Raw genomic sequence first — 15,876 nt, 5'->3', positions numbered from 1 at the left:
GAATGCACAAGTTTGATTGAGTGTTAATTCATTTGTGATACTGAATTTGTTCATATTTGATCCCTGGCTGTTTAAACATAATAACATCTCGCCCTCTGATATTGTCTTCCTACCTTCCACCTCTCTTCTACCCTCCATAGCTGTCTTTCCTATCTCCTACCACTCTGACACCCCTCTCTCTCCTTTCTGCCTCTCTTTTTCCTCTCTTGCTCCCAGCGACTGTCAGACTTAAACATTTTATTGTGCACTGATCTGCAGGTTAAGATGAATTTGCTCATACTCAGTCTCAGACGAAATGACCAAGCAACTTCTCTCTCCCTGCGTTCATTGGGTTTGTGTCTCTGCCTCTTCTCAACTCTCTTTACTTTTTCCCTACTTCTGCTGATCCCTATTTTCCTCCCTCCCTATCTCTATCTCTATCTTTAGCTGTATCTCTGTCTCTTTTACTCCTTACTTAGCTTCTTCTACTGATCTGCGTTTCCCCTCCTCTCCCCTTGATCCCTGTTTTCCAGATAGTGCTCCCCCCTGTGGTAAGGACCAGTGGGGTCTGATTGTGGACCAGGCCAGCTTGCTGCTCATCCAGGCCCTGCTGGGTATCTACAGGATCCAGGGGATGATTTGGAGTCTGCTTGAGCTCCACAGCCTCAAAATAGTCTCTACTGGCATCATCTGGGTCTCACTGCAAGAGGTTGGATGAATGGAACCGTTGATTTGTATGTGTGCGTGTGTGTGTGTTTTATTTAGCTATCCTCATGGGGACCAAATGTCTCCATAAGTATAGTAAAATCAGAAATGAGCTATGGGGACATATCTTCCGATCCCCTTGGGGGCAAGGGTTATTTGTGGACTAGGAGTTATGGTTACAGTTACTATTACAACTGTGATTTTAGTTTGACTTAACTTTAGTATTAAAGTTAGGCATTAAAATATGGCACGGCATTAAAGTCAGGGCTTAAGGTTAGGTCTAAATTTCTTTTGGGTTTTTTTTTTTTGCTTCATCTTAGGGATAAGGTTAGATTTATAGTTAGGGTTGGGGTTGGTATGTGTATGTGTGTGTCTGTTACAGAGACTACTACCAAATATTAGGAAGGTTGTCTTAGTGTTAAGTTACACAATAATGAGTTGAAGATGCAGTGAAAAAATGTGTGTTTTCCTCTCATGTCAGAAGCCTCAGGTGAAATCAGTGAGAGAAAAAGATTTCTCTTGGATTCAGTTTGTCACCATATTTTACGAGCATATTTATTTTTGTGCACCCTGTTATTAATACTATTTCAGCCATGTATTCATGGCCATTCATGATAGATCATGAATGGTGTTTAATTCTGCCATATTTATTTTAGCAAGATCTTAGTGAAAAGGAAAAGTAAAAGAACTGAATTCAGAAGCTGTGTTGCTGTCTAATTGTTCTCAGGTTTCCCTGATGAACTACCTCTTCCTGGTTCTGTGGGCCTTTGCCCTCCCATTCCCACGGATACGACCTCTGGCCTCCAGTGTCTCTGCTGTCTGGGCCTGTGTCATGGTGGTCTGTAAGATGTTTTATCAACTCAAAGTCATCAATCCCCTCAATTACTCCTCCAACTGCACTGCTGTGAGTATACATATACAGTGCTGTGAAAAGGTATTTGCCCCCTTCCTGATTTCCTCTTTTTGCATATTTTTCACATTTGTTTCAGATCTTCACACAAAATGTAATATAAGATGAAGAGAGCCCGAGTAAACACTACATTCAGTTTTTAAACGATAATTTTATTTATTTAAGAAAAAGAGTTATCCAATACCAACTGACCCTATGTGAAAAAGTAATTTCCCCCTTGGTTACTCAATCAACCAATTAATCAAATTGAATTGATCATTGGATTCAATTAAAGCAGACACACCTAGGCTTGATTACTGCCATCCCTGTTGAATCTAAACATGATTTATATAGAACCTTACCTTCAATGCGAAGTAGGCTGCAAGTTCTTAACAAGCAGCACATTATGGCGCCATGAAAATTCCAGAGAAGATGAGAAAAAAAGTTGTTGACATATATAAGTCCAGAAAGGGTTACAAAGCTAAGGCTCTGGGACAGTGAGAGCCATTGTCTCCAAGTGGATAATACTTGGAAGAGATGTGAATCTCCCCAGGAGTGGCCGGCTAGCAAAATTCCTCCAAGGGCGGAGCAACTACTCTTCCAAGAAGCCACAAGAAAACCCAGGATAACATCTAAAGAACTGCAGGCCTCTCTTGCCTCAACTAAGTTCATGATTCAGCAACAAGAATGAGACTAAGCAAAATTGAATTGAAATTGAAAAATTAAGCAAAAATTGAATTCATGGGAGAGTTGCAAGGTGCAAACCCCTATTAACTAAGAGAAACACTAATGCTTGTCTCACATTTGCAAAAAAAAAAGAAAAAAAAAAAAGAAGCACATTGATGACCCCCAAGTCTTTGGGATAATGTTCTGTGGACAGACAAGTCAAAAGTGAAACTTTTTGGGAGACATGGGTGCTGTTATATCTGGCATAAAGCAAATAGCATGTCACAATAGGAATATCAAACCAGCAGTCAAACGTGGTGGTGGTAGTGGGATGCTTTGCTGCCTCAGGGCCTGGACGACTTGCCATCACTGAAGGAACCATGAATTCTGCTCTCTGCCAGAAAATTCTGAAGGAAAGTGTCCGGTCATCAGTCTGTGATCTGAAGCTGAAGTGTAATTGGGTTAAGCAGCAGGACAATGATCCAAAACACAGAAGTAAGTCCAACTCAAAACAGCTCAAAGGAAACAAAATGATGGTTTTGGGGTGGCCTATTCAAAGTTCTGACTTGAACCCCATTGAGATGCTGTGGCAGGACCTTAAACAAGCAGTTCATACTCAAAAACCCTCCCATGTCACTGAATTACAACAATTCTGCAAAGAAGAGTGGGCCAAAATTCTTCTACTGCGATGTGAAAGTCTGATCTCCAATTATAGGAAGTTTTGGTTGTAGTCGGGGCTGCTAAAGGTGACACAACCAGTTCTTTAGTTTGGGGGGGGGGGGTTACTTTCTCACCTAGGTGAAATGACTGTTGGATAACGTTTTTCTTCAATTAATGAAATGTTCATTTAAAAACTGTATTTTGTGTTTACTCGGGTTCTCCTTGTCTGATATTATATTTTCTATGAAGATGTGAAACATTCAGTGTGACAAATATCCAAAAATGGAGGACATCAGTAAAGGGGCAAATACGTTTTCACGGCACTGTACACAAATAGATATATACATATATGAATATACATACCTACATTGAATACCTCTATGTGTATGTGTGTATGTTGACACCTTTGTGTTTATGAGCATGGTTGCCTGTGCTGTTGCCTCCTCTAAATTTGCATCTACAGGCCTGTATGTTGATCTGAAATACTATCATTGCATGGATCTGTACATCCACTTGATTTCATGTCCACATTTGTACCATATGCTAATGTATAGTACTTTATATCCTGCCTTTTTCTCTGTGCCTGTAGTGTGATGCTCTTTTCTTTTTACAACAGAAACAATATTGTCATCTTGACTGTATAATCTATATCATGTGACTGTTCTTGTACCTCAGGGCCTGTTATCGTCAAACAGCTCAGGCCCAGACATGGGGGTAGAGCCGGGAGGGAACATGGTGGAGCTGCTTAGGAGGTCTATTCTCTACATGGAATCTGTTGACCCTGTCTATTGGTGTGGAGCACTACGCAAGTGTGAGGGCAGGATCCTCCCCTGTCTCCAGGTACAGTGATGAACTCCAAAAGCAGTCTGTTTCCTAGACATGAATTATTCAGACCATTGTTAACGACTGGCTCATGGTGGCAACAAGTGAGAGAAACCGTACGCAAAACTTAAAAGTTTACACAACTTTATTTTACTAGTCACAGAAATTACGAGTCGGTCACAACAGATTTGAATCTAAAATATAGGCACTGTAATGTATAACAACCCTGGCAGACTTGTCCACCATACTACTATAGGGAAAAATAAAAAAAAAATACTAATAGGTAAGGCGATCACGCTTCAGTTTAACATTTACAGTATGCACATGCATAAATGCCAATAACCCAAAACTACTTCAGTGGTTCTGTGTTATTGTATAGACTTATCTACATTTAGATACACGTAGTCTTCCTTATTTATTTATAATAAGTAAGGAAGACTAAGTGTAAAAATAAGATTTCCATACCGGATTGGTCGAGGCCCGGGTTACCAACGACCGCCACCGGTACTGTTAACCAGCAGGGTGCCGGTGGAAACAATGCTACTGTTGGGCAAAGGAGGAGGAGAGGGGGAAGGCATGTCCAGAGAAGGGTAGGAGTGTGGAGGTGAGAGTCGGAACTTTGAATGTTGGCACTATGACTGGTAAAGGGAGAGAGCTGGCTGATATGATGGAAAGAAGAAAGGTAGTCATACTCTGTGTGCAAGAGACCAGGTGGAAGGGGAGTAAGGCCAGGAGTAGTGGGTTCAAACTCTTCTACCATGGTACGAATGGGAGGAGAAATGGGGTAGAGGTAATTCTGAAGGAAGAGTATGTCAAGAGTGTGCTGGAGGTGAAGAGAGTTCCAGACAGAATGATGAGTATGAAGCTGGAAATTGAAGGTGTATTGTTGAATGTTATCAGCGCATATACCCCACAAGTTGGGTGTGAGATGGAAGAGAAAGAAGAATTCTGGAGTGAATTGGATGAAGTGGTGGAGAATGTATCCAAGGAGGAGAGAGTGGTGATTGGAGCGGACTTCAATGGACATGTTGGTGAAGGGAACAGAGGTGATGAGGAGGTGATGGGAAGGTATGGAGTCAAGGAGAGAAATGTGGAAGGACAGATGGTGGTGGATTTTTCGAAAAGGATGGAAATGGCTGTGGTGAATACATATTTCAAGAAGAGGGAGGAACACAGGGTGATGTACAAGAGTGGAGGAAAGTGCACACAGGTGGGCTATGTCTTATGTAGAAGGCGTGATCTGAAAGGGATTGGAGACTGCAAGGTGGTGACCGGGGAAAACGTAGCTAGGCAGCATCGGATGGTGGTCTGTAGGATGACTTTGAAGAGCAAGAAGAGGAAGCGAATGAAGGCAGAGCCGAAGATCAAATGGTGGAAGTTGAAGAAGGAAGACTGTTGTGTGGAGTTCAGGGAGGAGTTAAGACAGGCACAGGGTGGTAGTGAAGAGTTACCGGATGGCTGGGCAAGCACTGCAGAAATAGTGAGGGAGACAGCTAGGAAGGTACTTGGTGTGTCATCAGGACAGAGGAAGGAAGACCAGGAGACTTGGTGGTGGAATGAGGAAGTACAGCAAATTGTACAGAGGAAGAGGTTGGCAAAGAAGAAGTGGGATAGTCGGAGAGATAAAGAAAGTAGACAGGCATACAAGGAGATGCAGCGTAAAGCAAAGAGAGAGGTGGCAAAGGCAAAGGAAAAGGCATATGGTGAGTTGTATGACAGGTTAGACACTAAGGAAGGAGAAAATGACTTGGTTAGACAGAGGGACCGAGCTGCAAAGGATGTGCAGTAGGTAAGGGCGATCAAGGATAGAGATGGAAATGTGCTGACAAGTGAAGAGAGTGTGCTAAGAAGGTGGAAGGAGTACTTTGAGGGGCTGATGAATGAAGAAAATGAGAGAGAGAGAAGGTTGGATAATGTAGGGATAGTGAATCAGGAAGTGCAGTGGATTAGCAAGGAGGAAGTGAGAGCAGCTATGAAGAGGATGAAGAGTGGAAAGTCAGTTGGTCCTGATGACATACCTGTGGAGGCATGGAGATGTTTAGGAGAGATGGCAGTGGGTTTTTTTAACTAGATTGTTTAACACAATCTTGGAAAGTGAGAGGATGCCTGAGGAGTGGAGAAGAAGCATACTGGTATCGATTTTCAAGAACAAGAGCGATGTGCAGAACCGTTGTAACTACAGAGGTATAAAGTTGATCAGCCACAGCATGAAGATATGGGAAAGTGTAATAGAAGCTAGGTTAAGAGGAGAGGTGACGATTAGCGAGCAGCAGTATGGTTTCATGCCACGAAAGATGCGATGTTTGCTTTGAGAATGTTAATCGAGAAGTATAGAGAAGGCCAGAAGGAGTTACATTGTGTCTTTGCAGATTTAGAGAAAGCATATGACAGGGTGCCGAGAGAGGAGGTGTGGTGAGGTGTGCAGTTGGAATGGCAGATGGGTTCAAGGTGGAGGTGGGATTACATCAAGGATCGGCTCTGAGCCCTTTCTTGTTTGCAATAGCGGTGGACAAGTTGACGGACAAGATCAGGCAGGAGTTTCCATGGTCGCGGATGACATTGTGATCTGTAGCGAGAGTAGGGTGCAGGTTGAAGAGAGCCTGGAGAGGTGGAGGTATGCATTGGAGAGAAGAGGAATGAAAGTCAGTAGGAGCAAGACAGAATACTTATGCGTGAATGAGAGGGAGGACTGTGGAAGGGTGAGGATGCAAGGAGTGGAGGTGACGAAGGCATATGAGTTTAAATACTTGGGGTCAACTATCCAAAGTAATGGGGAGTGCAGGAGAGAGGCGAAGAAGAGAGTGCAGGCAGGGTGGAGTGGGTGGAGAAGAGTGTCAGGAGTGATTTGCGATCGAAGGGTACCAGCAAGAGTTAAAGGGAAGGTTTACAAGATGTTGTGAGACCAGCTATGTTATATGGTTTGGAGACAGAGGCACTAACAAAAAGACAGGAGGTGGAGCTGGAGGTGGCAGAGTTGAAGATGCTCAGATTTTCATTGGGTGTGATGAAGAAGGACAGGATTAGAAATGATTATATTAGAGGGACCGCTCAAGTTGGATGGTTTGGGGACAAAGCAAAAGAGGCTAGATTTAGATGGCTTGGACATGTATGGAGGAGAGATGCTGGATATATTGGGAGAAGGGTGCTGAATATGGAGCAACCAGGGAAGAGGAAAAGAGGAAGGCCAAAGAGGAGGTTTGTGGATGTGGTGAGGGAAGACATGCAGGTGGCTGGTGTGACAGAGGAAGATGCAGAAGACATGAAGAAATGGAAACGGATGATCCTCTGTGGCGACCTCTAACGGGAACAACCGAAAGTAGTAGTAGTCGTAGTAGTAGTAGTCTTCCTACCTTTAGACAGTCATGGTGCGGTGGTGCAGTGCTTGCACTGCTGCCTCACAGCAAGAAGTTCCTAGGTTTGATTCCTTTGATCCATCAGTTACCTCAAGCTAGACTGGCAGCAGATTTCTTTACATTATCCTCATTATCTTCATGATCCCATGCACCCGAACAAGGTTCCCTGTGCCTGAAACAGCAAAACAGCCCCACGGCATTATGCTCCCACCACCATGTTTAACTGTGGCAACTGTGTTTTTAGGGTTGAAGGTCTCTCCCTTCCTTCACCAGAAAAAGTAACATTCATGTGCCCAAACAGCTCAAGTTTAGTCTCATCAGACCAAAGGACAGCCTTCCAAAACTCATGCCCATGTTTCACATGTTCACGGGGAAACTTCAGTCTGGCTTTGATGTGCCGCTGTGTGAGCAATGGAGTTTTTCTTGGACGATGACCTCGAAGCCCACCACGATGAAGAGCCCTCACAACAGTCTCTTTGAAACATCAAGTCCAGAAGAGGCAAGTTCAGCAACAATCATCTTGGCAGAGATCCGGGGATTGTTGTTGACATCTCTGACTATTTTCCTCTCCAAAGTTTTTGGAATCTTGCACTTTCGACCACGCCCAGGTTTGTTTCTTAACAGAATTTGTCTCCTTGAAATGTACAGCTGTTCTAGACACTGTGAAACGCTTGGAAATGGCAGTATAGCCTTCCCCCTTAAGATGAGGATCCACTATCTTCTTTCTGAGTTCCAGGCTGATTTCTTTACTTTTTGGCATGATGAAATTACTTCTTACCAAGAATTTAAGAGTAGTCCCTCTCAATCAAGTGTCCAAGTGCCACTAGCCCTGTTCATTGGAGTCCCTTAAGTAAAGTTCAATGCTGATTGATTGCTCAGGTGTGGTTTGAAAGCCGATTGATTGCTCAGGTGTGTTTTGAAAGCAAAAAAAATCAGATGGGGGCTAATAATTTTGACCACCTCAATTTTCACTACATAAATGATATAAAGCAAACCTGAAGATTTATTTTACATTCAAAAATGTACCAAATAGGGGCCTTAACATTGATGAATGTTTTACTACATAAAGTTTTATGAATGATGCAAACATTGGGCGGAATTTTAGGGAAATGTTCCATAGTTCTTTGGGGGCTAATAATTGTGACCTTAACTGTATATATATAAATATCAATCCATTTCTGTCCCAGAGCAGAGATCTCACTCTGTAATCCAGGGAGGAGTGAGTTGTGAAGTTGTTGTAGGAAGACAACAGTAGGAGTTTGGTTTGAGAGAGTTGGATTGAAATTCAAAAAAGAAAATGCAAAAAAGGTCTGTCACTGACTGTACTGGGATTGACTTGTCATCGTGGCTGGTGTTTTCAGATACTTCTGAAACCATTCTCAAACCACTGAGTTTGTCCACTGGAAGAGAGCTCTTCCAGTGGACATTATTTGGTGAGCATTATTGCCTCAAAGGATTACATTGCAGCTTAATGCACAACAGTAAGATGACACTAGCTAGCTCAATACCATATCAATTCAAACGATTCTGCTACCCACTTTGGGGTTTGACTCCTGACAGTAGGAAAATGGGGCTCAGGTTAAAAAATTGTGGAGTTTTCCTTTAAGGGCTTAGAAAGTCTCAGCTATACAACACTTTCTTCGAATGTGTTCTCTCTGTTCTAGAACCATCTGATGGTGCTGGGTTTGCTGGTGTTTGAGGTGACCATTCACCGCCACCAGCTGTACTACCGTCTCCACAATGACCTGAAGACTCCGCCCTTCAGCATCATCTTCCAGGGCATCACCAGGCAACACCTTGATCATGGTATCCTTCCCTGCATCAAGTACTTCATCAACTTCTTCTACTACAAGTTTGGATTAGAGGTATATTAAAGGGGCCAGGGGGGCTTGTGTGCAAAGTCTGTGTCTGTTTACATCAATCTCAACCTAAACCACTTACTGCAACGCTGATCTGTCACCTCTCAGATCAGTTTGATCGTGGCGGTTAATGTGATTGGTCAGAGGATGGATTTCTACGCCCTACTCCATTCTTGCGCCTTATTGGCTGTTCTGTCCCGGCGCCGCAGGAAAGCAATTGGCGAGGTTTGGCCAAAGTATTGCTGCTTCACCGCCGGACTCATGGTGCTACAGTACCTTCTTTGCATCGGCATCCCTCCTGCTCTCTGCGTTGGTATGGAAAGTGTTCATTACAACTCAATTCGCTCTTTAGTATTCTGTTTCTGTTGAAGTGGACAGAAGGCAATGAAAGGAAATGGGATGAATAAAAACAATGTTATAGAGTACAGTAGACAAGAAAAAACAGATGGGTGTTATTGCAAAAAAGTCAATGTTTGCTGAAGTGCTGCATGCAGACTCTATTCTATTCTGTTGTGATTGTCAGACTACCCCTGGAGGACCTCTATTACACCTTTGACCTCCAATGTAATCAAGTGGCTGTACTTGCCTGACTTTGCCATGAGGCCAAATCCTTTGTTCATCTTCTGTGAGTATCACCCTGTCCTTTCCTTTCCTTTCCTTTCCTTTCCTTTCCTTTCCTTTCCTTTCCTTTCCTTTCCTTTCCTTTCCTTTCCTTTCCTTTCCTTTCCTTTCCTTTTACTTATTCATTCATTTCATGCTCTACTTCAATCTCTCAACAAATTATCAATAAAAATATTCCCAATTCAACCCACATTTTCTGTATCATGAGCAGCAACATCCATAGCAAATTACTATGGTGTATATTTAGGCCATGCTTTGCACATTTGCATTACTAGACGTGTGCGATTAATCTGCAAATTTTCATTGTAGGTCAGCCAGTTTAATTTCCCTTCTCTTTTCCTGCTGGCAGATGACCACCTCCTGTTGCTGTGTTCATCTCTTCAGTGGCAGATGTTTGAGGAGGAGAATCGGGCAGCGGTACGTCTGCTGGCAGGAGAGAATGTAGAAATCAGTCGCAATCTGGATCCTTGCTCCATCAACCAGTTTGTACCTGTGGACAACTTCCTGCATTGCAGGTCAGGGGATACTTAGCTTCTCATAACTTCTCATTAACTCAAATCTTCTAGTTATCGTCCTCTTTCCATGAAAAAAAAGTAATGACAAGGAAGAGGAAAAGATACAAATCCCTTTATTGTCTTGCCCACTTTATAGTAATACCCTCTGTCTTCCTACCTTCCTACTCTACAGCATTATGTTCTGTCCTTTGGTTTTTTTATTTTATAGAGTAAAGCGCTACATAAAATTCAACTTGATTGATTGGCCAAAAGAATCTAATTCTTTGTGCGTGCAAACTTACTTGGCTAACAATGCAATATGACTAACCACAGATTGAACCTTTATTCCAGGCGGCAGCATCCTCACCAATAACTAGAAGATGCTCTAGTCATAAAATTATTTTCTTTTCTTTTTTTATTTAGAGAACACAGCAGAGGAAAAGACTGGAGACTGGAGGGAAAAAAGTAGTTGTATGCTGAACACCTCAGATTACTTTTAATAATATTAATTATAATAATAATGCATTTTATTTATGGGTGCCTTTCAGAGCATTCAAGGACACCTTACATAACACAGTTAAAAACAACCAGCACTGTATCAGACATCATAAAATCAAACAAAGCAGTGATATACAATAATAAGATAATACAACAGATAGGTATCATCTGTGCAAAAATCAGTGTGGGTGTAACCATTAAAGTCTGGATCAGACTGAATATGCCTGTTTGAAAAGGTACATTTTGAGATGGGATTTGAAGGTTGAAAGAGAGTCAGTATTGTAAATGTCTTATGGGAGAGCGTTCCAGAGGTTGGGGGGGAGCAGAACGCTGAAGGCTCCAGACCCCATGGTGGTCAAGCAGGTAGATGGTGTAGTGAGTTGGATGGCAGAAGAGGATCTGAGAGTACGGGAGGGTATGTGGCTTTGAAGGAGTTTGAAAAGATACTAAGGTGCTAAGTTATGAAGGGCCTTAAAGGTGACAGGCATAATCTTGAAGTTCATTCAAAAAAGGTAAAACTGAATTAAGATGTGAGCTTCCCGAACAAAGTGGGAAACTACTGCACTCGTTTTTTTTTTGTTTTTGTTTTTTTTGCCAAAGTCAAAGCGTTCCTTTGAACAGCTCCCTGCACTGTAAGTTAGATGGAAAGTGAGGGACGCAAGAATCATTTTTATGTTGATGCAGTCTTACATTAAAGTACTGAAAACGATCATTAAGTCACACACATGATAATGTGAGTGTTGTCCACCACGGCTATCTGCATGTTCAGGACTTCAATTCATTTTCCTTCTCTCTCTCTTTCCCTAGCTCTAGCTCTAGCTCTCTCTAGCTCTGTAGTTTGTGCCAAGATGGTTAACCGGCATCTCAGGGTTGATAGTGTGTTTTAACGGTGGGAAAATTCTTGAAAAAAGCAACTCATTCTCTTAGTTTCTATCTATCCATCTCTTCATCTCTCTCTCTCTCTCTCTCTCTCTCTCTCTCTCTCTCTCTCTCTCTCTCTCTCTCTCTCTCTCTCTCTCTCTCTCTCTCTCTCTCTCTCTCTCTCTCTCTCTCTTATATATATATATATATATATATATATATATCCATCCACAGGTCATACCTAGACATGGTGAAGGTGTTTGTGTTCAGTTATTTCTTCTGGCTGGTGCTGTGCCTCATCTTCATCACTGGGACCACACGGATCAACATCTTCTGCATGGGCTACCTGGTGGCCTGCTTCTACTTCATGCTGTTTGGGAACAGTGTGCTGATGCAGCCGGTCAGATACATACTGAGACTCTGGGACTGGCTCATTGGCTACACCTGCCTTGTTATCACCATGAAGAACCTTCTGTCTGTGAGTCAGAACGTAGTGAAAATGTCAATTTCTTTGTCTTCAAAATATAGGAAAATACCTGCTGATGCAACGTAGTAAGTTGTAAGTCACTATTTGGTGTGATGTAACTTTATTACTGTTGAAGTACTGTCTTTCTCATCCACTAAGTCTTATTTATTTGCTCATTATTTTTTACACTAACTGGCTCCTGTGACTGAATTGCTGCTCGTAGACTAATGCTATAGTGACTAACTTTTTTCAACTTTTCATTTTCATTCATTACTCTCAGTTCCAGTGTCATGACTTACTGTCAAGCTGTACTAACAGTCTGGCTGTCAGTCCATCTCATTGCTATTTTCTTGTATATGTTTTCCTCAGACTGTTTCTAGTTTTTAACTTAGAGCTTGGTGCTTTTTTTTCCCTTTCCACTTTCTTCTTTGCTTTATTTTTGTCTCTGCTGTGCCCGGCCAGCTCGGTTCATGCGGCTATCTGGACAGCCTGCTGAAGAACGGCTGCTGGCTCATCCAAGCCTTCAGCATGTTCTGTACCATCAAAGGCTACGATGTCCGTAAGTTTCATCAAAAATGAGATAACATCTCTTACATCCCAAATCTCAGCGTATACATACAGAGGGACGGACAGACTATGAGCAGTGTATATATGCCATTGTAAACCTCTTTTTGCCTATATGCAAAAAGAGGTGCGTGCGTGCGTGCGTGCGCGTGCGTGCGTGTGTATGCATTAGTATGGCACTATTATCAATAGCTCTTGTTCTTTTTCTGCTCTTAGCGGCTCCTGATGATGAGTGTGAACTGCCGGAGGATGAGGCTGGCATCGTCTGGGATGCCATTTGTTTCACCTTCCTCCTGATGCAGCGAAGGGTCTTCCTCAGCTATTACTTTCTGTACGTGGTATCAGACTTGAGGGCCTCTAAGATATTAGCCTCAAGGTAAGTGACCCAAGTATAGTAAACAAGTCTGCACTAAGCTCTTTAAACACACAAACTATTGTGTGTCTGTATGGTGGGTGAAAATTTGGGTTGGAACGTGCTTGGGATATGATTACTCACAATAAATGATTATTATATCAATACATACTCATAGGTACACATACCGGCATGTTACCATGAATACATTTTCACATAATTTTTAGAAATTAACCTTCACAATATTCCACGTAGGCTTCTGCAGTGTTTTGTAAGTGATGTATTATTATACACTGTTAACAGTATGTTCGGCCCTTTATTCTGAGGCAGACTAGCTGATGCACCTTCTCTTTCACCTTCATTCTTATGAGATGTTAGTGAAGGGAAGTTATAAAGAAATAAGTGCGCTATCTGAAACATTCATTAGTTGCCTGCTGTTTGAAGGGGTGCTGAGCTGTTCGAGGCCAAGGTGAAGAAACAGGTGGCAGCCAGACTGGAGCTGGAGAAGAAATCTGTCGAAACACTGAAGAAAAAGTAAGATAATATGGCACAACACTAGGTTTGGTTTTACCGTGTCTCTTACAGTTCAGTACAAACACAACACTTTCGTTATACGTTTAGTATATAGCGTGTTTCTTCCTGAGAATAAATGAATGAACAGATCTGTTGTGAGTTGATGGCAACCCTCTAGAACATCAGGAAGTCGTCTCCACACCTGTGTGAGAGAGACATGCACCCGACAGTCATTCACAGTCATTTCAATGGGACATAATGATGTCCCATTGAGAAGACACCATCTTCATGCTTACTTTTCAGTCTTTGGACAAGGCTAAACGAGATCAGTACATTCTGGACTGGCTCATACTTTTGTTTTTGTTTTTTTCTTTCTTTCTTTCTTTCTTTTTTTTTTTGGGGATCCTCCCCCCCCTTTTCTCCCCAATTATATCTGGCTAATAACCCCACTCTTCTGAGCCGTCCTGGTCACTGCTCCACCCCCTCTGCCGATCCAGGGAGGGCTGCAGACTACCACATGCCTCCTCTGATACATGTGGAGTCGCCAGCCTCTTCTTTTCACCTGACAGTGAGGAGTTTCGCCAGAGGGACTTAGCATGTGGGAGGATCACGCTATTCCTTCCAGTCCCCCCCGGACAGGCGCCCTGACCAATGAGAGGAGGCGCTAGTGCAGCAACCAGGACACATACCCACATCTGGCTTCCAACCCACAGACATGGCCAATTGCGTCTGTAGGGACACCCGACAAAGTCGGAGGTAACATGGGGATCAAACCGCCAATCCCTGTGTTGGTAGGCAACGGAATAGAATGCCATGCCACCAGCACGCCCCCATACTTTTCTTTTCTTTTTTGGGGGGATTTTTTTCCCCCCATTTTGCCTCAATTGTCCTTGGCCAATTACCCTATTTTCCAAGCTGTCCCAGTCACTGCTCCACTCCCTCTGCCGATCCGAGAAGGGCCGCAGACTACCACATGCCTCTTCTGATACATGTGGAGTCGCCAGCCGCTTCTTTTCACCTGACAGTGAGGAGTTTCGCCAGGGGGACGTAGTGCATGGGAAGATCCTGGTATTCCCCCCCAGTTCTCCCTCCCCCCTGAACAGGCACCCCGACCGACCAGAGGAGGCGCTAGTGCAGCGACCCGGACACATACTCACATCCGGCTTCCCACACGCAGACACGGCCAAATGTGTCTGTAGGGACGCCTGACCAAGCCGGAGGCAACATGGGGATTCTATAAGCCTCAAGACATCAGAAGTCATCCCTGATCCTTCTCTTATATTTGATCTTCCTTTCCTTTTTATTGTCACATAGACATAAAAAATGAGGGAAAAATTGTTTGGGGGTTGACTGTCTTCTCTGACCTCTTCCTCCAGGATGGAGAAGATCAAGTCCAAGCAGAAAAGTCGACATGGGACTAAGGACAAAGGGAAGCCCCCTGCCGATGAGGTGAAACAGGGTAAAACAAAGACGTTTCTTCATAATCATTCAGCTGAAAAGTGGGGTACAATGAGCAAAGCATAAATGAACAACAATCAAAATTACAATATTTATTTTACTAATTTTTACTTCAAATTGTGTTCAAAAAGTCATAATAATAATAACAATGATGATGATGATGATGATAGTAATGATGAAAATAATAACAAATTTTCATAGTTAATGTTTGATTGGATAAGTTTTGAAGAAGAGATTGTGGATTGATCGTTATTTTTCTACTTCATCAGGACCAAAGAATATGTAAAAATTAATATTGATATAGTATGACACTCCTTTCCCCATCACCTCATGGCTTAAAGTTACCCAGTACTTATAAAATTGTTTCTACTGCAAACCATAAATAAATGATGGCTTGATTACATTAAATTGTGGAGTTTTGGGAAAGATGAATAGATGTGGGTGGGGGAATAACTGACAGAGCAAAGGTGTTTTCCAGATGAGAATGAGAAGGCGATGAGAGATGCTGGTAAATGGTGGAAGCCTTGGGTCTCGGGGCCAGGGGGTGAGTTACAGTACCAGGGAAGAACCAATCTCTCTCATTCAGTGAGAAACACACCACAAAAGTACAAGAGATGGATTTATTCATTCCACTATTTAATCACCTCTCACTTGATTATCTGCATGTTACTTTGCTGTGATTTACTATCTATGAATAACGGTTCAATACAATCTTCACAATATAGTATATCCATTTTTTTTTGCTTTAGTTTTAATCAGTTGTTTTTAGCTTTATATATCCAGATATGAATGACTCTTTCTCAACAATGATCCTCCCCACATCCATACAGTTTCATACATCCATAGCATGTTAGTGATGGAGTTGCTCAACTGGTGAAATCATTTGGTGCCACGCTAACAGGCACCCTGATGTCTGATGTGTCATAATTCAATCTGGATGACTGCTTTATGTAGTGGAAGACAACTGTGGCTACCACCTTTTTGAGAGTGACAGCGAGGAGGAGGAGGAGGTCTCAGAAAAGAAAGAAGAAGAGGCACCATCAAAGAAGAAATCTGCTTTTCAGGTGTGAATTCTGACATATGGAGTAGCAAATTAACAAATCAACTCAATAGAAT

General features: G+C 42.6%; 1 protein-coding gene across 1 annotated transcript in view; it reads left to right on the top strand.

Annotated features, from left to right (window-relative positions):
• Positions 1-512: 512 nt before the first annotated feature.
• The window catches only part of LOC130133594 (piezo-type mechanosensitive ion channel component 2-like), a gene marked incomplete at its 5' end in the record, with an annotated part of 33,439 nt that continues 18,075 nt past the window's right edge, over positions 513-15,876 (top strand). The window contains 14 exons of the mRNA XM_056302056.1: positions 513-688; positions 1,412-1,588; positions 3,575-3,739; positions 8,739-8,939; positions 9,042-9,246; positions 9,457-9,558; positions 9,904-10,069; positions 11,642-11,885; positions 12,336-12,432; positions 12,654-12,813; positions 13,234-13,323; positions 14,679-14,751; positions 15,223-15,304; positions 15,715-15,824. Of these exons, the coding sequence (XP_056158031.1) occupies positions 513-688; positions 1,412-1,588; positions 3,575-3,739; positions 8,739-8,939; positions 9,042-9,246; positions 9,457-9,558; positions 9,904-10,069; positions 11,642-11,885; positions 12,336-12,432; positions 12,654-12,813; positions 13,234-13,323; positions 14,679-14,751; positions 15,223-15,304; positions 15,715-15,824 (2,048 nt within the window). The remainder of the gene's footprint in view (positions 689-1,411; positions 1,589-3,574; positions 3,740-8,738; positions 8,940-9,041; positions 9,247-9,456; positions 9,559-9,903; positions 10,070-11,641; positions 11,886-12,335; positions 12,433-12,653; positions 12,814-13,233; positions 13,324-14,678; positions 14,752-15,222; positions 15,305-15,714; positions 15,825-15,876) is intronic.

The sequence above is a fragment of the Lampris incognitus genome, unplaced genomic scaffold (assembly GCF_029633865.1).
Source record: "Lampris incognitus isolate fLamInc1 unplaced genomic scaffold, fLamInc1.hap2 scaffold_401, whole genome shotgun sequence".
NCBI lineage: Eukaryota > Metazoa > Chordata > Actinopteri > Lampriformes > Lampridae > Lampris > Lampris incognitus.
Note: the sequence above shows the minus strand (reverse complement) of the source record. Positions and strands in the feature narration are given on the sequence as shown.